The 27,793-nt window shown below is 42.7% G+C and overlaps 1 protein-coding gene across 1 annotated transcript in view; it reads left to right on the forward strand.

The window, feature by feature from the left end:
• Window positions 1–18,547, forward strand: part of AAMDC (adipogenesis associated Mth938 domain containing) — a gene marked incomplete at its 5' end in the record, with an annotated part of 31,800 nt that extends 13,253 nt beyond the window's left edge. The window contains 2 exon segments of the mRNA XM_024572717.3: window positions 15,821–15,916; window positions 18,371–18,547. Coding sequence (XP_024428485.2) covers window positions 15,821–15,916; window positions 18,371–18,511 — 237 coding nt within the window.
• Between the last annotated feature and the right edge of the window lie 9,246 nt (window positions 18,548–27,793).

The following is a 27,793-nucleotide window of genomic DNA, read 5'->3' on the forward strand; positions in this document are numbered from 1 at the left end:
GGGTCCAATTTCTTTGGGACTCTCTGGGCTTCCTGGACTTCTTGGAAGTCTGTTTCCTTCACCAGATTCAGGAAGTTTTTCTTAATTATTTGTTCAAATAAGTTTTCAATTTCTTGCTCTTCCTCTTCTCCTTCCGCCACCCCTATGACTCATATGTTTGGACGATTAAAGTTCTCTCAGAGACTTCTAAGCTGCTCCCCAATTTTTTGGATTCTTGTTTCTTCATTCTGTTCCAGTTGGATGCTTATTTTTTCCTTTGTTTCCAAATCGATCTGAGTCCCAGTTTCCTTCCCTTCACTGTTGGTTCCCTGTATATTTTCCTTTATTTCATTTTGTTTAGCCTCCATTTCTCCCTTCATTTTGTGACTGAGCTCAACCAATTCTATGAGCATCCTGATTACCAGTGTTTTGAACTCTGCATCAGATAGGTTGGCTATCTTCTCATTGCTTAGTTCTTTTTCTGGAGTTTTGATTTGTTCTTTCATTTGGGCCATATTTCTTTGTCTCAGCATGCCTGTTACATAGTAAGGGGCCTTAGGTATTCACCAGGGTGGGGCAACCCTCTTTGCTACAGTGTGGCGCTGTCATCTGGTTGAATGTTTCTTCAATTCCTTGATTGTTGGACTTCTACGCAAGTGTTTTTCTGGCAGTTCTGGTTGTTCTTTGTTTTTAAACTGGTTGTTTTCCTTCTTTGGTTGTGCAAGGAAGAGAAGCATTTCTGCCTATGCCTCCATCTTGGCCCCCTCACATGTAATAGTCAACTGTCACTCTTACAACTGTCTTACAAAGACAGCCTTAGACTTGACAAATTTCTTCTCTTGCAGCTTTCAAAATTCTGTCTTTAGCTTTGGACATTTGACTGTGATATGTCTAACTGTGGCTCTCTTTGAGTTTACCTTACTTGGAATATATTGAGCGTCATGAATGTGAATATTGTTGTTTTATCATTAAATTTGGAGCGTTTCCAGCCACTCTTTCTTTAAATATTTTTTTCTGCCCTTTCTATCTCTCTCCTATCTCTATTGTTCTTCATGTTCAAATTTTTAAATTAATGATAACATCTATTGTCCACTTTGCTGTTTTTTGCTTGGTTATTCTGAGGTTTTAACATACTTATTTCTTTTTGTGCAGAATTATACATTCTATAGTAAGTTGTCACTTAATGGTGTCCATAGGTTCTGTGATTTTAAGTGAAACAATGTGTAATGAAATCAAATTTATCATAGGCTAATGATATAAACTAGAGTTAAGTTCCTACAGTATCTCATTTATATTATAACAAAATGACATTGAATGAAACAGTGTTATTTGAGGACTTACTGTATTTCTATTTGAAATTGATATTTTTCTAAGTCTTTGGGGGTCAATTGATCTTTTGAGATCAATTTCTGTATTCCTTTTTTAAATTAATATCCTTTATAAGTTACTTTAGAGAGTATTTTTTGGTAAACTCTCTCAGTTTTTGTTTGTAAAGGCCCTCATTTATTAATTCTAATTTTTATTGGTGTTTTATGTTGACAATAGTTTTTTTAGCACTCTGTCAGTGGGAATTCTCAGTGGTTTGACTTTGTTCTTCTTAACGTTTGTCCTGGCAAAGATTTACATTTGCTTGTTCTTGGCATTGTACATTACTTCTAATTTGGTACTATAAGTTCATTCCCAAACCGCCTGATTGTGTACATTTGAACCCCAAACTGCTGTGCAGGCAGGTTTGTGATTTTGAATTCTTAGGAGACATTTTTTCCCCCAACCAGAGCCCCAGCTGGAGTAGACAGGTTTCCTTGTCTTTTCCCTTTTCCAGTAGTTTGAGTTTTTGATCAATCCTTTCACTGCATGTGGGTTTAAGAAGAATCCTTTGTGCCCTGGCGGGGTGGCTCACTTGGTTAGAGCATCAACCTGACAGGCCACGGTTGCAGGTCTAATCCCCCACTCAGGGCACGTACAAGAATCAACCATGCATGCATAAATAACTGGAAAACAAATCCATGTACGCCTCTCTCTCCCCCCCCCCCTCGCTCCCTCTTCCCCTTCCTCTCTCTCTAAAATCAATCAATAATTTTTTTTAAAAAAGAAGGGTACTTTGCATAATTCAGAAGGGTGTCAACTGGTCCAACGTTCCATCTCGCTCAAGCCTTATGTCCTAGTCTCAGAGCGTCTCAAAGACTATGAAAATGGCAAATGCCCTTGCGTTACCTCGATATTGGTTCACCAACCGGATTTTAAACTCTCTCGTCACTTTTGGCCTCTGGGCATTTCTTCTTTTTTGCAAGCTCAGCTATGCACTTCATGATATGTTTATTTTAATCCAGTATTTGTAGGCATTTTGTTTAAGGAAACTTTTTAGGTTTTATGATCCATCACATTGGTCTGCACAGTAACCAGAAATACCTATATAATCAGGCCCACATAAAAAGAGCGTCCCGAAACACACTTGGTTTGGGACTGCATGCACTTGGTTTTAGATCCAGACTCATTTCTGGTTGCTTGTTAGCTAACAACCTGGATCTTAAATGAAGGGATACGATGGATTGGTGAAAGGAACGTTAGGGCATTGAGATACAGAAGGAACAGAATGAGATAAGGCTAAAGAATAAGAAGCCACAATACTTGTGAACCAAACGGCCCCATTGGATTTTTCACAGACTGACCCTGTTGGACTATTGCAACAGTCTGGTTGACAGAGTATCTGCATCGCTGAGGTTACATTTTATTCAGTGGACAAGGCATAGAGCCACTTGAGATATTTACGTAGGAGGTTGATGTGTCTGACAAAGATTATCCAGTCTATGGGTTTAAGATGCATTGAAGTACCAACTTATGATGTGCCACATTGGAGTAATTTTTGCCTAAGAAATGGATTTAACACTGTGTATTGTACTTTCCCATATGACTGTATTATTAATTTTACCATTAACCTTATTTTTTATTTAAGCACAGAGAACTATATAACTTGGGCAGACACAGAACTAGAAAAATATGATATCAAATAGTAAACTCAGGTCAGATTCCACCTTTTTTCCCATTCCTTTTACTATGTTACAATTCCTCTTAAGATAAAAAATGTACAAAACTGTTCAGGTGCCATGAATGATAATATGAAAGTGATAATAGGCCCTGGGGTTTCCTGGGTGGTGTAGGCCAGAGTCACCACCCCCACCCTTCTGCCCAGGGCCACCCTGGATGAGCCATAAACCAATCTGAGATGGTGCTACTTGGCGGTTCCCAGGCAGAGCCAAGCTATGAATCTAGGCTTGCTGTTGCTACTGCCAGGCCTGGGGTCATACCTAATAAGAGGTATGGGGCTGGAGGCTTACTGAGGCTGGCTGTTGCTTGTTTGATAGGATTTAGGAAGTTGTGGAGCATAAGCCAAGACCAGCCATTCATTTGGAAAAGTCACAGTTAACAGTTCCAGTGGGCCTAGAAGTTGGGTGTGACAGATTCTCAGTGGATCTTCAGAGTGGGGCAAACAGTGTTAGCCAGGCTGATGGGGTCTCAGATATGGCAACCCCTGCCAGGGATGGCTTTGCCGGAGGAAGACTCAGAAAAGGGACAATAGCCTCTGCCCACCTTTCTGTTTGGGAGAGAGCTGTCCCCCAGCACTCGCCTTGATGCCAGACACTTCAGTTCCTGCATGACACTGGTGCCTTTCACGCTGCTACCCCAGTGCTAGATCTCAGAGGGAGTGAGTCTGAGTAAGTCTATGTGTAGCTTCTTTAAGGGGAATTGCTTGGAACTCCAGCAGTTTCTTCTACCAACTCAACCCCATTGGTTTTTGCAGCCAGGAGTTATGGTTTCTTATCTTTCTGGGCCTGTAACCCTGGGTTGGGGGGCCTTGGACTCCTGTGTGACTTGGACTCCTCTGTCCCAAGATATCCCTCCCAAATTTTCATCCACCCCACGTGCATGTGGCACCAACCTATTCCATGTCTCCACCCCTCCTACTTGTTTGGATGGATGTGTTTTCTTTAATTCTGTAGTTGTCAGACTTCCTTTCTCTCAATTACTATTTCTCAGTGTGATTCGTGGATCTCTTGCATCAGAATCACCTAAAATGCTTGTTTAAAATGCATGTTCTGTATCTCCTTCACTTTCCCCACCTACTGAGTCAGAATCTCTTGGGGGTGGGCATTGGAAAAATGATGGACTTCGTGGGGTTACTTTGAATACTAAATGTATTCATCTTCAAAAGCATCTACCACAGTGCCTGTTGCATAGTAGATACTTGATTAACTTTCTTCTCTTCCTCAGATCCCTAGCATAATGCCTAGCACATACAATGCTCAAAACTGTTAGTTTCTGCCAACAGTACTATAGAAATGAACACATTGCTTCTTTGGTTACTATAAAAAGGACTGAATTGCTTCTTTAAAAAGAGTCTTAGAGGAGCCACAGGCTTCAGTGTACACATGTCAAGTCCAAGAACCACATCACGCACAACCAGTCTCAAAAATGTCACAGAAGTGGCATCAAGATACAAATCTCTCTAGGGGGGAGACCCCAAGTTCCTAAGGAACCCACACTTTGCCAAGAAGTACAAGAAGGGCCTAAAGAAAATGCAAGCCAACAAAGCCAAGGCCATGAGCACATGTGCTAAGACACTCATAAAACCCAAGAAGCTCAAGCCCAAGATCCCAAGGAGCAGCAGCCACAAGCTCAATCGACTTACCCACATTGCTCACCCCTGCCTTGGGAAATGTGCTCATTCCTACTTCACCAGGGGTTTCAGGCTCTGCTGGCCAAACTCCAAGGCCAAGGCTAAAACCAAGGCCAGGCTGTGGTTGCAGCTCAGGCTCCCAGAAGTGCCCAGGCCCCCACAAAGACTCCAGAGAAGAGATCTCTGTCTGCCGATGTGAGAACAGGAGAACCGGTTGGCCCTTAGGCTGCAGTTTGCACGGAGCTGGTGTCTTCCTGTGCCATTTGTACACATAAACCTGAGGCAGGACCTGTCAGTCAAAAAAGAGTCTTAGACACAAAACCCTTTGATTTCTACATCAATGTGGCTTAATACTCGATTCTTGAGGGAAATAATTGCTTGAGAGTGTTTAGGGGAATTCTTATTACTTGGAACTACCACATTTGTTTATGCTATCAACAGACGGAAATACTATCTTTCATTATTTTTGTGCTCTATATGTAGTAGTATTAGTCGGTTTTTTTGGTTTTTAATTTTTCTAGCAACAGTAGTTTTTCCAGTACTCTATCTGTGGAAATTTCAGTGATTACACTAGTGATCTTAGTGATTTGCACTAACAAGTATTTATTATCGTGCTTGGAGATCCAGCTGGAGCAGCTCTAATTCAAGCTGCAATGGCAAGTTGTCTGAGTGGCCTCTGCTCTCTCCGTCTCTAATCCTCCTCGGACCACCAAGCTATCCAGGATCTGCTCTTCTCATGGGGGTGTCGCAGGCTACAAGCATAAGTCTCATGGAGCAAGTACACGTCAAGGCCTCGCTTGCCTCAGGTACACCAACACCAATAGGCACAGAAGTCTATTCTGCCCACAGTAAGAGAGCAAGAGGTGTCGGTATATGCTGAACAATCACCCAAACTATCAAAATGGTCCATTGCACATTGGACAGCTGCCTATGAGTTGCTGTTCGCAGGCAACTTAAACTCAGCATAGCCCAAACCACCTTCATTTCCTTTCCCCTCCCTCCAGGTGCCTCACTATCCGCACAGTCAATTACAAGAGAAACAGCAGAGACTATTTGCACTCCTCCATTCCCCGCCCCCACCACGCCCAACAAAGTACATTTGTGGATTCCACCTCAGCAAAGCTTTTCAGATTTACTCCCTCCCGCTGTCTCAGTTCTGTCACCTGGACTATGGCATCGATTTCCTACCTGGTCTTCCTGCCTCTTAGTCTACCTTTTTCTCATGTCCATCTTCTGTTATAATTTCTAAAAGATAACGTTGACCATGTCTGTTCTGCTTAGCAAACCTCATCAGCTTTTCATAGGCTTGAAAATTAAATAGGATAGTGTTCAAGGCCTTTTCTTTTGTTTCAGTCCCAACTTATCCTTCCGTTCTCATCCCCTGTATTTCAGAACATGCGTCTGAAGACCTAGCTATTCCATACCAAACACTTCCTGCCTTCCAAACCGACCGTGATCTTTCATTCTGTGCGCTCTGAGCCTTTGCTAGCCCCACTTCCCTTACTTGGAATGACATGCTCTCCTTCGTACCTCTTGAAATCTTCTATATCCTTCAGTTCCTAGCTTTTGTACTATCTCCTCTAAGCACTTTTGCATAATCCTTGTGAGAATGAGCTACTTACTTCCCTTTCAGTATTTCTGTAATACTTGCTACCTCTATTACAGCACTTAGCACAGATCACCTGTATTATAATGAGCATGTATTTATCTGTTTTCCACACTAAGTGGCAAACTTCCTAAGGCAAGAACTATGCATTTAGCCCAGAGCCTATAAAGTAGGATTCAATACATTTTTGCTGCATTGAATTTTTCATTATATATGTCATTAAACACACTTTAAAAAAATCTTTTGTGACATTGCCTCTGAGGTAGGTTAATGTTGTGATTCCTTTTTTCATTAGTTTAAAAGGGGGGGGGGAAGGTTTTATAGTGATTACAAAATATCAAGAAAATGTATTGTCTTCAACTTGTGTCCTTGAAATAATAATTGCTACCACCTTCCAAATCTCTGCTCATCATTAAACAATGACTACGTAGCTGCTCAAATATGGCTTTTCCAGGGTCACACAAATAATATGTTCTGGAACCAAGTTCTGACCCTGAGTCTTACTCTAAAGCCCGATCTTTTCTGCTGTGTCATGCTGTCTTCCCTCATTTCTGTCCTAAAGCAGCAGCTGTCTTATTGGAGAAGAGTCTTCTGTGTGGAAGCATCCACGGGTCACTCACTCACGTATCCTTTTGTTAGGCTGCACGGGGTCAAGATAGAAGACACCAGACAAGTGTAAAATTAAAAGAAAGCCAAACCAATCAGCAGCCATCGAAAGAGAACTAAAGGACCCGTGGTAACTTTGTCCCAACTTTTAATTTTGGGAAATGTTAAACCCACAGCACAGCTGTGTGAGCAGCACAGTGACTGCCCATTCTCCTTTGTTCTGAGTCCTCAAGTTGTTCACATGTTACCATATTTGTTCTCTCTAACCACACCCACGCATGCTCACACTCACACATACACACACTTCTCCAATCATTTGAGAGTAAATGGCAGGTAACATGTTTCAGCAGTTCTCTCCTAAGGACCTGGTCATTCTCCTACACAGCTACAATACCATTATCAAAAATGAGGAATTATCACTGATACAATAACATTATCTGATATACAGTCTATCTTCAAATTCCCTCAAAGGTCCAAAACTATCCTTTATAACTTGATGGTTTTGTGGTTTTATTTTTACACATAATACAGGCAGTGGGTATAAGGTGGACCCCGTTTTCAGAGAATCATATAGTCGACCATGCTAGAGGCTCCTGAGCTCAGGACAGGGCTACCCAAGGAAAGATAGACGTGCCGCTCCTTTCTGCTTTCGTGTCTGTTTGCTTTTGCTTTTGTTCCCCTTCTGAGCCCGGTGGATGTGGACAGCCCATACTGAACTCATGTGCGCTGAACCTCTCACTCTTTTTTCTTAATTCTGAAAAAACTAGAACATATTTAACAAATTGGGAAAAAATAGAAGAAACGCTTGTATGCCATCAAGCTAGATTCACCAGTTATTAACATCCTACCACATTTGCTTATTTGTCTCTCTGTGGCACTTTCCCAATAATTATTTTTGTTGAATCATTTAAAGTAAGTTGCAGACATCCTGACACTTGCACCCTAAATAGTCTCGCATGTATCTACTAAACCACAGGCATTCTGCTCTAGCAATCACAGTGTTACACTCAACATCGATGTCACATTAAATAACATTGTAAGAAACTCAACACTGAAATGATATTAAGTAACATCTACTCCAAGGTCAAATTCGATTGTTCCAGTAAAATAGTATCTCTTATAACTGGCTTACTTTTCCAGTCCAGGACACAGTCAAGGAACATGAACTTTGTTGTCCTGTTTCTTTAGTCTCTTAATCTAAACCAGCTCTCTCCATTTTATTTCTTTTTTAAAAAATTGTATTTGTTCATTTTAAAGAGAAAGGGGAAGAGGTGGGAGAGAGAAACTTTGATTCATTGTTTCACTCACTCACGCATCATCGGCTGCTTCTCGCATGTGCCCCAACCAGAGATCAAACCCGCAACCTTGGTGGACCAGGACGACGCTCCAACCAGTCGGGCTGCCTTGCCAGGGCCCCATGTTTTCCTCTTTTATGACACAGTTTTGAAGTGTTTGGGCCAATTATTTGTTCACAGTTTAGATTTATCTGAGTTTTTCTGTCTTGATTAGATTCAAGTTAATCGTTTTTTGGCAAGAATGCTCCTTTCATTGATTGACAACACAGGTGGTTTTATCTTCAGTGCATTATGTCCAGAGGCACACGAAGTCATTTTGCTCAGTGCCTGATGACGTTATATTTGATCACCGGGTTAAGCTGGTCTTCACCAGATTTCTCCATTATAAAGGCATGTTATCCTATTTGTAATCAATAAGTAATCTGTAGAGAAATAATTTGCAACTTCGTGATTATCTTGTTCCCCAGCACTCTTTCATTTCAACCCAGGCCTTGAGCATTAACTGTTGATCCTTGCCTGAATTTATTATTCCATTAGTGGTTGCAAAATAGTGATTTTTAAAATACTTCTATCATTTCTTCTATATTTATTAGGTGGATTCTTCTGTGAAAAAGAGCTTTCCCTCTGACACTATCACCCTTTTTATTATCAAAATGAGCTCGTTTTCTTTTTTTTAATTTAATGTATGCTATATCTGAATATTTGTGTCTCCCCACCCCAAATTTATATGTTGAAATCCTAGCACCCAAAGGTGACGGTATTAGGAGGTGAGGCCTTTGGGAGGTGCCTAAGTCCTGAGGGGGGAGCCCTCATGAATGAGATCAGCACATCAGAAAAGAGATTTCTGAAAGATCTCTTCCACCCTGTGAGGGCTCAGGTAGAAGGCGCCAGCTGTGAAACAGAAAGAAGGCCCTCCCCAAACAGCCCACTGGCAACCTTGACCTTGGACTTCCAGCCTCTAGAATTGTGAAAAATAAACTTCTGTTGTTTTATAAGCTACCCAGTTTGTGGTATTTTGTTATAGCAGTCCAAAGAGAATAAGACAATGTTTTAATCTGTTGAGGTTGAAATTATCCCAAATTTAGCCAGTGTCCTTGCGACGTGTTCCCATCATTTTTCTTTATACCACTGTATTGTTTTCTGTCGTGACCAGATTTATTTTCCCTGGGTTCAGCCATTTATTCAAGGAGCCTGGTTCCTTTTAGTAGGAAATAGTATCCAGACAGCAAGAGCTGGGTATTAGGTGGGCTCTTACTACCGAGATGTCACTACTTCTAAGCCCCGTCAGTATACAGAGCCAGAAAATGGGTGTGCCTGTGTGCGTGTGATGAGTTTGTAACAATACCTCTAGCTTAATCCAGCTGCCCCAGATCTTTCCCCATGTGCTGTTTGACCATCTCCTGGGGCATTTGAATGGGGGAACATGTTGCAGCCATGCCAGAATTCTAACTTAATGGAAGGAAAAAGAGGAGAAAAAAGCTCATGCCCAATGTCTCAAGGCTCAAATCTAGATGTGACATCATTTCTTCTGCTCATATTCCGTTGAATTTTTATTGGCTGTAGCATAGTCACGTGTCCCACACCTGGCTGCAAGGGAGAACAGAAAATGGGGTCTGGCTGGGCAGCCGGAAGAGAGGCAGAGTGGATTTTGAAAGGACTAGCAGTCTGCCACCATGAGATGTGAGGATCAGTCTGCTAATGGACTTTTGGAAAAGATTTCCACTCTTCTAAAGTAATAAGGAAGCACATTACTAGACCACACGTCTGGTCCGTTTTCCACCACCATTTATTCCCCCTGTACCCTCTTCCACCTCCACTCGCCCTCTCTCCTACAAATCTGTTTTTAATAATTTGATAATTTTATTGTATAAAATCTTTTTCCTTTGTAATCCTCTATATTTTAAGCTTGAAAAATTGCATTCTGAGAAAGGGGCTGTAAGCTTTCACCAAATTGACTGCCACAGTGATTTGTGGCCAAAACCCAGATTTCTGCACTGGTAGAGGCAGGAAAATCATTTAAGAGGCTGTTAACTCCAGCGAGCGATAAAGAGAATGTGCCTTGGGCAGTGTCTGCAAGGGACAGATTCCAGAGGTCCTTTAACCATCACTCACAGAGTCTGCTTCTGTCTGCAACACAACCAGAAAACAGCGTTGCTACTAGCCATTTATGCTCACTTTATTTTGGCAGGAGGGAATGTGTCCTTGAGAGAGTAATTTAGGAATGTTTTCTTTTCAAATCTGATATAAAATCGGGGGAAACGTGCAAGTCGTATAAGATGCCACCCTGTTGTTTAGGTGGCATAATGGTTATGAGCTGGGCATTTTCCTCGCAAATAATAGCCTTCCCCCCAAGAAAACACAATACATTTTTAAAACCTCACCACGTGTGATGTAAAGCCTCTTGAAAAAGAGGAACAGAATCAGACAGTAAGGGAAGAAAGGCTTGGTGGTGTGCCCTGAGGGATTGGAAGAAGCAGAGGAGGAGCTGGTGGCAGGTTGCTGATGCCTCAGTAACAGGCCCCTGCACAAGGCTGTGAGTGATCGCCGCCAACGCCTGGATCCACAGCCCGTGGCAGATAGCGTTCATTGCTCTGGTCGTGACACCCTGGGCCTGCAGTATAGCACACAGCAGCCAAATTCGTCACTTGAGATCCATTGATCGGCAAATCTGATGGGCTACTGCTGTCTCCAGTCTCTGAATCTGCAGGCGATTACGGTTTCAACTCTCTCACCACCTTTCACTGCTCCCCCTCCCCCTCCACCCCTTCTTCCCCCCAGCTGTGGCCTTGTTTCCTTGTACTAGCGAGTGAGCTCTTAGAGGCTGGGCCTCCCGGTGCTTCTCAAAGTAGGTGGTGTTCTTTGTTAAATGAGGGAATCATTCAATAATTGAGGTACATGCATTTACTTAAGGAAGGTGAAGCTCTCCAACCCTAATTTGTAATTCTATTAAGTGCATACCTTGGTCATAGCTCCCGAAAAAAATGTTAGGTTTTTCATATCATCACCGTTCTCAGCACAGGGCGGTTCTACGATTGATCACAGAACTGTGGGAAAAGGGCATTTAATCCAATCCTCTTATGTTCTTCAAGGATCAATTATTGTAATCAAGTGAAAAAATATCCCCTTTTTTTGTTGTGCCTTTTAAAAATGTATAAACCTAAATAACTTTATAGAACAAGAATCCCATCTGTCCTAATCTCCTCTGATCTTTGTGGAGAACTGGGAAAGCTGGAGCAGAGATACTGTTCAGAGACACCTGGACCCGAGCTCTGCAGCCTCTCAAGATGAGGATGTCCTCTTGCCCCTGATCAGCTTGGTTCAGTCTTCTACACGCAGTTGTTCTGACTCCGAACCCTCTGACATCCCCTAAAGCATAAGCTCAGGCAGTCTTAGTGTGATTTCCTTGAAGATGCTGCTGAGGTGAGTCTGAATATAAAGGAGTACTGGTGAGAGAGACGGGCTTTGTTAGCAGCTCTGGAGGCGCACTGCCGAAGGGAAGACTGTCAGCAGCCGTTGCACACCCCGCAGGGAACCGAGAGACGGAGAGAGCAGGCAAAGATGTGCTGCTCTGGTCCTGCTCTGTGTAGCCACCTGCCTTCTGTTAAGATTTGTTTCCTTACCTAAATAAATCTCAAAGTGTGTGGCTGTGTGTGCTCCATTTCTGCTTTACTTTTTTAAATTTTATTTACTTTTAAATTTCCTATTTATTTTGAAATAATCTCAGACTTACAAAAAAGTTACAAGAATAATAACAAAGAATTCTCATTTTACCCACAGCCAAATGTTAACACTTTATCATATCTTCTTTGTCATCCTTTCTATCATTATATATATATATTTTAAAGATTATTTAGTTTTTTATTTTTAGAGAGAGAAGGGAGAGAGGGAAACATCAGTGTGTGGTTGTCTCTCTAGTGCCCTCTACTGGGGACCTGGCCTGCAACCCAGGCATGGGTCTTGACTGGGAATTGAACTGGCAACGCTTTGGTTCACAGGCTGGCACTCAATCCACTGAGCCACACCAGCCAGGGACAATATATATTTTTAACTGTTGCAGATATTATACTCATGTACTCCTAAATCCCTGTGTGTATTTCCCCCAAACAAGGACGTCATCTTACACAATTATAATGCAATGATCAAAATCAGGAAATACACTGATACAATACTATTACCTAATATGTAGATCTCATTAATATTTCACCAAATGACCTCAAATGTCACATTTACTTGTCATATTAATGGAATCATCTAGCTTTATCTCATTATTTGGAGAACATTAGTTTCTGTGGGATCATATAGTTTTTTCAATTTAGCGTAAAACATTAGACTCATTCATGTTGTCCTGTGTATCAAAAAATTTGCCCGTTTTCATTGCTGAGTAGTATTCCATTATTTGGATTATAACATGATCTATTTACTCATTTGCCAGTTGAGGAACATTTGAGTTGTTTTCAGTTTGGGACAGTTACAAATAAAGCCGCTATGAACATTCATGTAGAGTTTTGTTGTGTGAATGTGAGTTTTCATTTCTCTAAGATACATACCCGAGAGTGTAAGTTCTGAGTCACAATGTTCAGCTTTGTGAGAAAATGCCAAACTGTTTTCCAGAAGTAGGTCTCCATTTTACGTTTCCACTGGCAATGTATGGGAGATCCAGTTTCTTTGTATCCTCACCAGCATCTGGTCTCTCATTGTATAGTTTTAGTCTGTGTTTCCATGGGGACTTACAGAGTATTCTATCAAGTTCTTCATAACCATCCATATACCTTCTTTGGGAAAGTGTTTTTCTTTTCAAATATTTGACTCATTTTTAAAAATTGTATTGTTTTCACCCTGGCTGGTCTGGCTCAGTGGATTGACTGCCAGCCTGAGAACCAAAGGGTCGCTCGTTCAATTCCCAGTCAGGGCACATGCCTGGGTTGTGGGCCACGTCCCCAGTGGGGGGTGTGCAAGAGGCAACCGATTGATGTTTCTCTTCCCTTTTCTCCCTCCCTTCTCCTCTCTCTGGAAATAAATAAAAAATCTTTTAAAAATTGTATTTTCTTGTTGTGTTTTGAGAGTTCTTCATATATTCTAGATACAAGTCAGATATGTGATGTGCAAATATTTTCTCCCGATCTGTAGATTTTCTTTTCATCTCTCCACAGTGGTGAGAGAGAACTTGCTATGGTTGAAGAGCTGATAGAAGTCCTTTTTGACCAGAGTACAGGACATGAAGAAATGCAATGAGACTGGAGAGGCAGCTAGACACTTACACATGATGTTAAAGTCTTTGGCATTTGTTCTAAGGGCCATGAGAAGCTGTCAAGTGCTGTTAAGCAGAGGCGTGAAATAAATGGCTTTGTGTTTCTAGAGATCCCTCCGCCCGCAGTTGAAGAACAGGTAATTGGAATGGGCTGAAGTGATTTTATGGAGACCAGTTAGAAAATCACTGCAACAGCCCACACAAGAAGTGACAGCAGCTTAAACCAGAGCAGCAGCAGTGGAGATGGAGAGGAATGGACGGGTCCGAGAGATGAGAAGGAAATAAGTGCCCAGCCAATACCGTTATGTCCAGTCCTTGAGGGAAAATGTTTAATATTTCAGCACTATATTTGATATTCAGCTGTAGGGTTTTTTTTAGATGTCCTTCATCTAAAGAAGTTTCCCTTCTAGTTTTGCTTGCTGAGAGCTTTTTAAAATCATAAATACATGGTGAACTTTATTAAATGCTTGTTCTGCATCAATTGAGATGATTACATGCTTTTTCTTCTTTACTGTGGGGAACTACATTGATTTTTTCATGCTGAATCATCCTGGGATTTGCTAATGTTTTGTTAAGGATTCGCACTGAATGCCCCACAGAGAATTCACCAGTGAAGTCAAAGGTGCTGTTTTCAGCAGCCCTTTCCCTGCGCCAGGTCTGCTGTGATCAGAATGCACCCCTTCCACAACCGCTGCCTCAGGGCGTACTTCTACTCACACTCAGGACTCAGTTCAGACGGCACGGCGTCCGTGATGATTCCCCTCTCATCGTTACTCAGTCTGGTTTCCGAGACCCTCCACCCTATTTTATCTCATCCTATTGGAACTATTTTGGAACTATTTCCATATGTTCACTAACCTTACCTGACTAACACTCCTCCAAGGACGATTTTAGTCCACCTCAGTGCTTCTCAGTGCTTGGTATAGGGCCCGGTGTAGAGTGCTCGGTAAGTGCTTGTTGACTGAATAAAAGAAGAGACAGACATGTCAGGGAAGGAAGGCTTTGCCTTTCCAAGCTTCCGTGCTGAGAGTGCCATCCTTGTGTGGACACATAACAGGTAAAGCCCGGTAGTTGGGTTGGTATTTCCCAAACAATTACCTCCCATATCCCCTTTGCAGAAGTGGAAGCAGTTCAGAAGCCACCATCCTTTAATGTTGGATTAATCTTCATGAAACACCTTACCTTAAATATCCCTGGGAGAATCTGGGAAGACTTTACCTAGTGATAGGTAGGTTTTAAAGCATCAACAGAATCTTTCCTGGAGCTACGTGGAAAAGTGTCTTAGAAAAAAGAAATAGTGTGGGAGGCTTATGAAATCTTTTCATGGTCCAAATTTTGGCATGATGTCCAAGTGCTTTCTTCTCCTACCTCATCGCTTCCTACTCCCTCTCCTGTCAATTTCACTCTCATCACACTCGACCACCTGTAGTTCTCTAGATTTTTCTTTTCTCTGAGCCATTGTACATGCTACTCCCTGAACTTGGAATGCCTTGTTCCCTGATTTCCTTTTACTTGGCTAATTCCTGTTTGTCCTTTGGGTATCAGCTTAAATTCACCTCCTCTAGGAGGCCTTCCCTGGCCGCCTGCCCCAACCCCCCTGCTAGTACACACAGATCCTGGGAAAAGCTCTGAGACTGAAAATTTACTTCTATAAGCCCAGGGCAGAGAGAGACTGAAGAAAGAGGCTGACCACTCCAGTCTGGTAATTAATAGAGTTTATTAAAGGAAACTTACACACAGGGCATGTCACAGGCAGCTGCAGGATGAAATGGATCCACGTGCCCCTTGGCAGGGCCAGAGAATTATCTAGGATATGGGGGCAGGAAGATAGTCATGGGGAATAGCGCACAAATGCTACCTGGTATGGGAAACTTGCTTACGTGCTTGACCAGATCAGGATAACAACTTGTGAACCAGGACATAGCAGGCGGCAAGAAAAGGGTGCTGATTTATTTTACAGTTATGTTATGTTATGCTATCAATTACAATCAGACAGTGTCTGAGGGGCATTCGCAGAGAGCAGCCTCCGTGCTGGCCTGGGTCCAGGCTGTGGGGGCGACAGGGGCCGTGTCACGGAAAAGTCACTCCTCCACATGCCCCAGGACTGAATTCAGTGCTCTTTCACCATGTTTCACAGCATCGTGAGCTTACTTCCTTGCAGCACTATTTTAATTTCTTTTTAGTCTTTTGTTGTATATTTTTCAGTAGACTTAGAGGCCTTCAAGGGCAGCACCATGTCATCTGTTATCCCCGGGCCCAGAACAAAGCTTGGCACAGAGTAAACCTCTATGCCAATAAGCATTTCTTCAGTGAATGAGTGAATGAATGAATGAATGAATCCCACAAGAATGCCAATTGCAAAGAAAGATTAGAAGAGCAGGTAGCTGTATACTTTTTCTTTCCACACCCAGCATTCTCCTGGTGTGCAGCCTGCAGATGTGGAGGAAGTTGTCAAGAAGGGTGTGCGGACCCTTGTGATTGGCCGAGGGATGAGTGAGGCCTTGAAGGTAGGTATTGGTGAACGCGAGCATCCCGAGGACAGCTGCCGATCTCTTGGCACTTTACTTGAGAGATATGTTCTTGTTGGGAGTTCATCTCTTTGTATCACGCACCCTCGTTTTGCTGGGGAGCCAATGGGCGGCCCAGCATAAAACAATGGCTGCAAACTGTTCTCACCAGGGCTGGACTCTCCAGTCTCTACCCAGCCCTGGACCTGCCTCCTGTCAAGTGATTCTCAGAACGCCCTCAATCTGGGAATTTCCCAGGCCCTACAAGTGTCAACCTTTGGTTCTTTAGAATTTTATAGTACTTTACATTTTTATGGTAGATTTTATAATACTTTTTCTTTTCTTGGGGGCATTGAAATTATGTTTTCCCCCTTTATGAAAAAATATTATCTTATTTTTACTTACACAAGAGAGTCAATGCAGAAATGTAGGGGGGAAAAAGGTGAAAGGTTTCCCCTCCCCAGTCTTCACACTTGAGTATACTGCTCCAGTTCTCTACACGTCTGCAAATACACACACGCTTACACGTACGGATACACATGAATACACTTACAACCATTCTTACGTAAACAGGTCACACTATACACATTGTTCTGTAACTTTTTATTCACTTACATGATTACACTATGGACAGCTTCTCACTTAAGTATATAGAGAGGTACCTCATTCTTCATATAGATGTTCTAAAATCCAGCTCCCTACTGGTGAAGGTGCCCTTTATTTCTTTATACTGTTCAGTTTAACCTAGTTTTTCCCCCATTAAAATAATTCCTATCTATAAAGCTACCCTATTATAAAACTGTTCAAATGTTTAGAAAAGTAAAGCTGGGCATTTAAAAAAATATTTCAGTGCTTTTCTGAAGAGGCAAGTCTAATTAAAATACATAAATAATATTCAGGACAAGCCACAGTTGAGAATATCTGACAATAGCTGCCACTATTGAGACACTTTTATATGAGGTCTGTCTGGAAAAAGTCCAGCCATTGTTAATATAACAAGAACAGTCTGCACAACATCGATGTAACCTGGTGCCAAGGAGAGTGGACTGGAATGTGCAAACATGAACAATGACGACTTCACTGTACTAGTCAGTGGGGACGGTAGATGTTGTTGAGTGAGCATGTGAACTGTGTGGCTGTCACATTCAAAGTGACTGAGCAAACAGAGCATCAAATTTTGTGTTAAGCTTGAACATTCTTCTGCAAAACTATTCAGATGATTCAGAAGTCCACAGCTATGGGCAACTGGTGATTGGCAGCTTCATCACGACACATGCCCACTCATGCATCACGTCTTGTACAAAGGTTTTTGGCAAAACATCAAATCACCCAGGTCACTCAGCCCCCCTACAGTCCAGGTTTGGAGCTCTGTAACTTCTGACTTTTCCCAAAACTAAAATCACTTTTGAAAGGGATGAGATTTCAGACCATCGATGAGATTCAGGAAAATATGACAGAGCAGCTGATGGTGATTGGGAGAATTGTGTGAGGTCCCAAAGTGGCTACTTTGAAGAGGACTGAGGCATCTTTGTCCTGTGTACAGTGTTTCTTGTATCTTATAACTTCTTCAATAAATGTCTCTATTTTCCATATTATATGGCTGAAAACCTTCTGGACACATCTCGTATAAATTCACTTACAAATATTTATACAGCACCTCCTATAGGTTAAATACTATTCTAGGCACGTTGGACAAGACAGAAAAACATTCATGACCCTCATGGATGATTTAAAATTTCAGATTGTAGTAAGTTCTATGAAGGAAGTGGTGACCTATGAGGGGCTCCTCTACATGGGGTGGTCAGGAGCGGCCTTTCTGAAAAGACATTTGAGCTGCAGTATATATAAATTAACTCCACCCTCACACCAACCCTGTGATGTAAGTACTATTATCCCCATTTTACAGCGGAGGAAATTGGGGTTGAGAGACTTAAAATAGCTGGCCTAAGCTATCTTCACTGGTACAAGGGAAGGTTAGAATTAAGTTTCAGGTTGGACAGACTCAAACATTTAACATTTACATGGTTTGGGAGCTGTGCCATGCTAGACATTTTACATGCCTTCAGCTAAATTAGTTCTCATACCAACCATATGAGCTACATATTATTATCCCTATTTTCAGACATGGAAACAAAGGCTTGAATTTAATTCGCTTACCCAGGGTCACACTGCCAGCAAGGACTTAAATTCAAAGCTAACTCCAAAATCCATTCTTTCCATTTCCATTTCGTCTGAGCTTTATGCATACATATATGACACTTCTGTCAACTTCTTAGAAGCCTTTTTCACTGCTTGGGGCCTCATTGCCAAATTTTGGACCCCTGACATTCTGGGTGATTGAGGAGTGACAGACGGTGGTCCCTGTTTAGTTCTGTAGAATATGCTTGCCTTGTGACAGAAAGGAAACCCTGGGGGCCTCCCCACACCACTTACAGTCTTTTTCCTTCTCCCCAGGTGCCCCCATCAACTCTGGAGTACCTTGAGAAACAAGGCATTGACGTGCGGGTCCTCCAGACAGAGCAGGCAGTGAAGGAGTATAATGCCTTGGTTGCCCAAGGCGTCAGGGTTGGAGGGGTCTTCCATTCCACCTGCTGATGGAGCTTTAAGAAAATAAATTACTGAGCAATAATGCCTGTGACTCTCCCTCTTACCACTCTCCACACCAGCCTCCCCAAGCACTTTTGAACAGCTGCTCATGCCAGGTCCCGAGCTAGGTAGGCTTTGGAATGCATGGATGGCTAAGGCAAGGCCCTGTCCTTAGTGGGGGAGGGGGAATGCTGGAAATCAGGAGAGGAGATGGACGTTTATCAAAGTTTAATAAAGTGGTGTTAGATCAGTACGAGAAAATGAAGGCGAAAATAAAGAAAAAAAATGTCTTTGAAGGACAAAGAAAAACTTCAGTGCATTAAAATCACATTGCAGTTGATGCTTTCAAATGTTTAGCCCTCAGGCCAACCAGTATTTTATATGCCAGGCAGAGAAACATTAAAAGTCTTATCCTGATGAGGCGTATATTCTAGTGGGGAAAATAAGCAAGTAAATGAATAAATGTGAGTAGACTCTGTTATGATGGAAGACAAAGCAGGATAAGAAGAAAAGGAGTGATTGGGCAAGTTCAGGTACGCAGTCAGGGAAGTCTCTCTGCAAATGACGCGAGCAGAATCTGGAATTCATTCAGAGCGCGCTTCAGTAACAGTGGAAGGAGCTATCCCCATACTCAGTTTCAGGCAGACTTCCACTAACTCAGCCCGAGCCTCTCCAGACAGCTCTCTCTGGGCCTCGAATTCCCTATTAAATGACGGGGCTGGACCAGACGCCCTTTAATAGTCCCTACTGCCATGGATAGTCTCTGTTCTACCAACTGCCAGGTGGCCTTTGTGAAGTCTTAGAATGGAATGACAGAAGTAGAATAAGTTAGGAGCATCACCTTATTCTTCATCCCCCCCCCACACACACACACCTCTTTAAAGAATCATGAGCATGGGTTTGGTGTCGAATAGACTTGACTTTGAACTGTGGCTTTCTGCCTGCCACTCAGTGGTTGGGCACTTATTTAATCCTTAGAATTTCACTGTTCTCATCTGTCAGACAGGGCTAATATTAGTACCTGGAGTTACTGTAAGTATTAAATGGGGTAATTCATAGAAAGTCTTAGCACACTGCCTGGCATGTGGTAAGGATTCAATAAATTGAAGCCCCTGTTGTCATTATCTATTAGTGGGGCTGCTGGGTAAAGCCAGTTAAGTTTCATTTTTATGGAGCCTAAAGGAACTATCTACTGTGTCTCATTTATTCAGCAATTTTTTCATGCCCATTTACTGAGAGTCTCTTACTAATTTTCTTATGACCAGTTATTGCTGGGCCCTGGGGATACAGAAATTAATAAGTTGGTTCCTACCCTCAGGAGTTACAGGAAAAGACACACAAACAACAAAGGTAATTGTCAGTATTATAATAGTCACAAGGATGGGTTAACATATCCTGTCATGATGGAGGAAAATTAGGGAAGACATTACTAAGGACCTAATGCCACCTGAGTCTTAAAGAAGACGACGTTCATTTACTCACCAGACAAATATTTGGCAACACTTCAACTAGACGATTACCAGGCATGGTATTTTGTCATTGCCACAACCAAACAAAATCGCCCTTGTTGAAGCAGCAACCTCAGAAAAGCTGACTTTAGTTTTCCATGGTCCTTTGGCCCAGGTGGGCATTGACCTGAGGTAAAGGGAGCCAATCCACAGACAGAGCAGCGACTTAAGATGTGGCTTGGCAAGAAAAGATGAACTTAAACCATCATAATGGAAAGCAAAGGGATTTTTCCAAGCTCACCCAGCAATTGGCAGACAGAATCCAATGCTGTGTCTTTTTAAATAATTTTATTGAGGTATAATTGACATATACATTATATTAGTTTCAGGTGTACATCATAATGATTTGATATTGGTATATATTGCAAAATGATTACCACAACAAGCCTAGTTAACTTTGTATTGTTAACTAGTCTAGTCTTTATAGGGCTATTTGCCAACATTTAAATGGGACAATATATATATAAAATCTCCAGCTCTCAGGCTTGACACTCAGTTCCTTCTTTACATCCTTTATCTTTGGAGTTAGAATTAGTAGCAGAATAACAGGAGGAAATACACAGCAAAGAATACACAGGGCACAACCCACATCCACAAAGAAGGGGGATGAGGATACAAGGCAAGAATTGATATTTACTGAATTTCAAGTCTTACAGCTGGATCTTTATATATGTTATTTCATTTGAATGTCCTAATGGCCCAATAAAGAAGTTGTTACTGTCTGCATTGGCATTTGGAGTTCATATTTAAAATTTTAACTGTGAACGGGACTGTTCCCTAAACTTTCTTCATCCTCTGCTTGCCCTGGTTAATTAGTTTTTCTCCGTCTAACCAAACATGTGTTCTTACCTGAAATTCCATCACTGAAGTCACCCTTTTAGTTGAAGACACCATCTCTGTGAAAGTCCTCTGCTGGAGCACACATTACCTGGGTCAGGTGAAAACACCAAGACCTGATGCTGTGTCTTAGTCTCTGCGCCCCATGTCTCAGGAGGACCATGGGAGTGAGAGCCCTGCACACCCGCCACCCATCCTGGAGGTCTGGGGAGGTCCTGTTCAGTCCCTTTTCTGCAGCCAGGCATTTGTCAGATGACGAGTTTCACAGATATCAGTTTCCATCAGCTCATAAAGCCAGGCACATGTGAGTACATAGCTAGGATGTTTAATGAAATTCAGGCTGCTTTTCTATTGATGCAAATTTTCTTCCTATTTTTGGTCAAATGTAAGGTGAGACAGCTCCAGTGGGCGTTGAATTGGGTGTGGGTGTAATCAGTGTTCCTGAGTGAGTTGTCCCATGTGAAAGAGAACAGTACAAATTCTTCTTGAGACGGAAATATCTGGAAGTGAGGTTATTAATCCTTATATAAACCTGCTAATAAATAGTCCCTACTCCTGACCCTGCTCTATATGCTGGAAATGTGCAGAACCTGGAGAGCAGCTCTTTTTCCACTTGACACTATACTTAGTCCAGGTTTTAATTATTAAAGCCTCTGGTTCGACTTTTAGGTTGCACAGCCCTCATTGTCCACATCTAATTTCTTCTGCTCGAGTGGTTCCGAAGGCGAGAAATCTGCCAAGGGCTCGGCGTGCATCTTTCTTCCCCATAATTGTTTGCTGAAGTCGATCATGTCAAAGCCAAATATAAAATCCTTTCAGAAACTGGGATCTCAGGGCTGGCTTTTGCAGTTGAGCCGTGGTACTAAGTTTGCTCTGGATTCTCATATTCATTCTCTCCTTGCCTGTTGTGCGCCAGAGCCGTGCTGGGGATGCAACACAGACATCCTTACCGTCCAGGTGCTCACGTATTAGTTGGAAGAAACAAACATGTAAATATGCAGCGATGATGCAGGACTTGCAAGCTGGCACAGCCTACTTGGAGATGTAATTTGTTTGTCTCGGAGTAGTTTTAGCATGTGCTTTAATAACTAGGTTTTTTAAAATTGGGTTTTTGCCTGAAAATGCAGATTTCTGACTTTTCTGGAAGAACTGGAAGATTGAATACCACCAGGCCCACACTTATAAACAGCTCGGTGGGGCTGAATAGCGACTGCCTTCTGACAGGGAACATACTCTTGGATTCTTCAGTCTATCGTCTTCCTGTAAGCCTCTTGACTTCTTTTTTCCAGCCTCCTTTTTGAGGGGTTTGTATTTGTGAATTTGCAATAAATACTACGCTTGAAGAAGGTCTATGTGGGAAAAAGAAGCCATGCACCAAGCCCACATGAGACACAATAGGTTCTAGAACACGGGGCAAACACAAGGCCCGGCACCTTGTTTCTACCTGGCAGCAGCACCGAGCTCTCACTTAAAGATTAAGGAGTAGTTATATTCATACAGTCCTACAATTACATTCAGCCCTTTGAAGGCAACAGTGAGGCTGACGTGGCCCCCGGTGAAAATGAGTTTGACACCCCAGCTAGAATGAGGCTCAGTCCTGAGAGTGAGAGGGAACCACAAGGGACAACCTGAAGAGCACACTCCAGGGCTCTCCGGCCCGAAGGTCAGGGAGTGAGCACGGTGAGCTCAGGAAACCACCGCCAGTACTTCTCCACAGCTGGCGAAGTACGGAGACGCGTCTGGGACCAGGAGTGTGCAGCTAGAGACCACGGCAAGGGCATGAAGATCCTTTGAGAATAACTCAGACTTTATCCTGGGACCAGAAGTGATCCACTAAAGTGGTCTGAGCAGAGGAGTGGTGTGAGGAGACCTGGGTTTTGGGAAGCTCACTCTGACAGCTGCGTGAAGAATGGACTGATGGGGCAAACTCTGAGACAAGCTCATCAGGAAGCCGGTGCCAAGTCCCAGGAGAGACGCTGGTGGCTGCGTGGGGACAGTAACAGTAAATACAATGAGGAGGGCACTGAGTCAAGAAACATTTCAGGAGGCAGAGTCTAAAGGACTTGAGGGCTGTTCTGTGCGGGGTGAGGCCAGCAGAGACACAGTGACACACAGGGTTCTGGCTTTGACCGCTGGGAGCACAGCAGACTGCTGACCCAGACGGAACAGACTCCTGCTATGAAAACCAGGGTGCCCCCAAACCAGGAGGCCTGGGTTTCAGACATGGCTTCGGCACTTAACTCAGGCTCCCCGGGCTTGCACCTTCGCTTGTAAACTGAAAGCGCCACACCAGGGTGACCTTCAGGCTCCCTTCTATCTTTGCAGTGTGTCGTTTTTTCATTCCGGTGAGAAAGTGTGGAACCAGATGCAGAAATATCAAGATTCTCCTATTTCACAGAACCTGAGAATTCAGTGTAAAAGGAATTTAAAAGGTTGAGCCCCACCCTTCATGTACGTGAATTCCTTTGCAACAAACTTGTCAGGAGCTTGTTCAACCTGTGCTTGAACACATCCAGCACAAATTCCTTATCTCCTAGTGCACTGAATTCTTAGTTTTAAAACACTTATCCTGATACTAAGCCAAAATCTGCCCCTTAGGATACCTCGACCTTTGGTGGAAAAAGTACTATATTTTGTGTTTTAAGACCTAAAATCAAGTCCTAGCTTTGCCTCTTAGGAGAAAGACATTACCTCAAAGCCCCAGTTTTGCCACCTGTAAAAGCATATTATATAACCTGGAAGAATTTTTATAAAAGGAGTACTATATCTGAAGAAGGACCCAACACATTCTTCCCTTAGGAGGCTTTCCACAGCGATGGCGTAAGGGGCTCAGCCAGCAGCCAGGACCTTACTGTGTCTGTCCATGCTCCAACCCAGCAGCAGCAGGAGGCGCTTGTATCCAGGCCACGGTGTCGCTCAGCCTGCTTCGGCTTCATCGTATCTCCAAGGCAGGTACTCTTTTTCAGAGCATCGACTGTCGTCACACAAGGGTCTACTGACGGCACGTCTGAGATGTACAAAACGGATGAGCATGCTAGAAAATAAGGTCCCTGGAGAAGATCCCTCTTCCCTTATTCCCTCTTTAATGGTTATAACCTCCTGAAGACAGACTGCCTGGGTTCAAATCCCAGGTCTGATATTTACTAGTTGTGTGACCCAGGCCAAGTTAATTCTCTGAACTTAAATGGTCTTTAGCAAATGAAGGTAACAGTACTTCACAGGGCAGTTGTGAGGGTTGAATGAATTAACTGATGTAAAGCGACAACAACATGGCTGGGCACACGTTAAAGTGCCTTAAAACCGAAAGTCAAACACGCCTGCATTCAAGCTCCAGCTCCACCTCTGAGTAATTGTATAATCTTGCCATTATTTTAATAAATTTCTAAGTACCGAATATGATCAAGACTGGCTACATATTCAGAGTCTACCAAGCATTATTTAATTAGACCCATCCAATAACCCTTACGGTATAACTGTATCTATTTTACACATTACGAGACTGAGGCATAGAGGGCTGAAGATTTGAAGGCTCTTTCCCTGAGGTGGTAGAACTCAGGCCTTTAGAATCAAGTTAGATTTGAATGAATACAAGCCTAGTACTAGTAACTACACGGTTTTCCTACCAGTGATGTAACTCTAAGTCTCATTGGGCTGTTGTGAGGCTTATGTATCAGGTGAAGAACCAGCACAGACCCTCACCAGTTAACATCTCTGGAGGAGTTACTGTCCCCACACCCCAACTGCACCTTGAACTCATATGCAACTCCAACACTGGACTCCTCAGAGACGTAGTGGGAAGTGACTTTATTTCTCACACTGGATCCCTCTTTCCCATAATCTTGGTTCTCTTCTAAAATTCAGCCTTTCTCTTTTATTTTGGGTCTAAGGATGGTGGCAGACAAGATCAAGACTCTCCCTCAGGGATGAAAATGATTTCTTGTTCAGTTATCATTCAGTCCTTGGCCCAGCTAATTGCCTGAGTTATGGAAGGAGACTCTCAGCAAGATAATCTATGTTAGTTCAAGGAACTATCTATGTGAAAAAGTAAAACTGCGAAAGCTGCCCTGAGTTGTCTTGGCAAACAGACTATTGCTTTAAGAAAAAAAGATTATGGGGGACTTCTGGTCAAGATGGCGCCATAGGTAAACATGGCTCACCTTCTCCCACAACCACATCAAAATTACAACTTCAGAACTGTCAGAAATTGAGCTGAATGGAAGTCCTAGAACTATGGAATTAAAGAAGAAACCACATGGCTTTTTTCCCCAGTGGCTTTTCCATACAAATGGCTTGACTGGTAGGAGGGGCAGAGCTGCAGAACAGGCTGACCTCACACCCATGTGTGGCAGATAAAAATCAGCAGCGGTAGCTCAATTTCATAGGACTCCCCTGAGGAGCAAGGGGTTCCAGCCTCACATCAGACCCCACAGCCCAGGGTTCCAGTGCCAGGAAGAAAAGTCCCCATAACATCTGGCTGTAAAAAGCAGCAGGGATTGAGACTGAGGGAGATGGAAACTTCTGGAGTTCCTCTTAAAGGGCCCATGAATGAACTTAGACTAACTCCCTCTGAGCTCCAGCATGAGGGCAGCAGCTTGAAAGGCACCAGGGACATACATGGAAGAATCGAACTGTCTGGCATCAAGGCAAATGCTGGGGACCAGCTTTCTCCCAGACAGAAGTGTTGGCAGAGGCCATTGTTCCTTTGCTGAGCCCCCCCCCCCCCATAGAACCAGCAGGTGGGCATCATATCTGAGTCTCCAACAACCTGGCTAACAGTGTTTACCCTGCTTGACGATTCCAAGACACTACCCTACCCAACTTTCAGGCCCACCCAAGCTGTTTCTGGTGGCTTTTCCATACAAATGGCTTGTCTTGGCTCATGCTTCAGATTTTCCTAAATTCTCTCAAACAAGCAGCATCTGGTCTCAGCATGCCCTATACCTGTCACCAAGTGGCGCCAGGCCAGGCACTAGCAGCAGCCAGCATTGGCCTTGCCTGGGCATCTCCAAGCCAAGCACAGGTAGCAGCCATCTGTAGATTGTGTTGTAGCTTAATGCTGGATGGCCACAGGCAGAACACAGGTGGTGGATGACCTTGGCCTGCACCTCCCAGGAGGCCCTAGAGTCAGTGTATCCAGGGGACCACCGCAGACCACGTTCAATCACCACCACACAACCACCTGCGCAAGCAACACACTCAAGAGGCAGACTCATTGGGGACCACAGCCCTGCTAAGTAAGTCTTGCTCTGTGGGGTGGGGACCCTACACAGCTGATCCTCCATAGTGGTCTGAGGTCAGTGGACAGTGGTCATAGCCAGTCCTTGCAGCTGACTGCCCTGGCTAAATCCCTCCCACTGATATACCAACAGCAATCAAGGCTCAACTATAAGAGCAGGGTGCATAGCCCACACAGAGGGCACACCTCGCATACCCAGCTTGGGTGATTGGTTGTGCCACTGGACCCTACAGGATACCTACTAGACAAGGTCACTTTACCAAGAGAGGGACAAGTAGCAGCTCTACCTAATACATAGAAACAAACACATGGAGGGTTAAGAGACAAAAGTAAGAGACAAACATGTCTCAAATGAAAAAACAGAACATAACTCCAGAAAAGAAAATGGAGACAAGCAATGTACTAAATGCACAGTTCAAAACACTGATATAAGGATGCTCAATGAACTTAGTGAGAATGTCAACAGCAAAAAAAGAACCAGTCAGAAATGAAGGGCACACTAATTGGCAGATGAAATAATGAAATAATTTACAGGGAATCAACAGTAGCTTTGATGAAGCCAAGAATCAAATCAGTGATTTGAAATATAAGGAAGCAAAAAATACCCAATCAGAAGAGCAAAATAAATAAAAATCCAACCCCCCCAAAATGAGATTATGTAAGGAGCTACTGGGACAACTTCAAATGTACCAACGTTGTCATCATGGGGGTGCTAGAAGGAATAGAGAGCAAAAATTTGAAAACCTATTTGAAAAAATAATGACAGAAAAACTCCCCAAACTTAGTGAAAGAAAAAGACATACAAGTCCAGGAAGCACAGAGTCCCAAACAAGATGAACCTAAAAAGGACCACACCAAGACACATAATTGAAATGCAAAAGGTTAAAGATAAAGAGAGAATCTTAAAAGCAGCAAGAGAATAGCAGTTAGTTACCTACAAGGGAGCTCCCATAAGACTGTCAGCTGATTTCTCAACAGAAACTTTGCAGTCCAGAAGCTTTTTGAAGAAATATTCAAAGTGATTAAAAGCAAGGACCTACAACCAAAATTACTCTATTCAAGAAAGCTATTATTTAGAATCTAAGAACAGATAAAGAGCTTCCCAGACACGAGAAAGCTAAAGTAGTTCACCACCACCAAACCAGCATTATATGAAATGTTAGGGTCTTCTTTAAGTAGATCAAAACTATGAACAATAAAATGGCAATAAGCAGGTATCTATCAACAATTGAATCTAAAAAAAAACAACAATAAATGAACAAGCAGAACATAAACAGAATCATAGATACAGAGAACGTTTTGACGGATGCCAGATGGGAGGGGGGTAGGGGGGATGGGTGAAAAGGTGAAAGGATTAAGAAATTTAAATTGGTTGTTACAGAATAGTCATGGGAATGTAAAGTACAGCATAGGGTATATATTCTATAATAGTCTATAATAGTTTATGTGTAGTGTCAGATGGGTGTGAGATTTATCAAGATAATCACTAAGTTACATAATGTCTAATAACTGGGGTGTACACCTCAAACTAATATAATCATGTATGTCAACTCTAACTGAAAATAAAATATGATTAAAAAATGATTATGACTTTGCTGACTGGTTCTTTGGAGATGGCTAAAATTTGGATCTTTGTTTCAAACCTGAGGAATGGAAGCATATGGAGTAAATGTTGATTTTATAGCCACACAAATTACTTTAAGGACCATC

Source organism: Desmodus rotundus, chromosome 5 (genome assembly GCF_022682495.2).
Source record: "Desmodus rotundus isolate HL8 chromosome 5, HLdesRot8A.1, whole genome shotgun sequence".
NCBI classification, from domain to species: domain Eukaryota; kingdom Metazoa; phylum Chordata; class Mammalia; order Chiroptera; family Phyllostomidae; genus Desmodus; species Desmodus rotundus.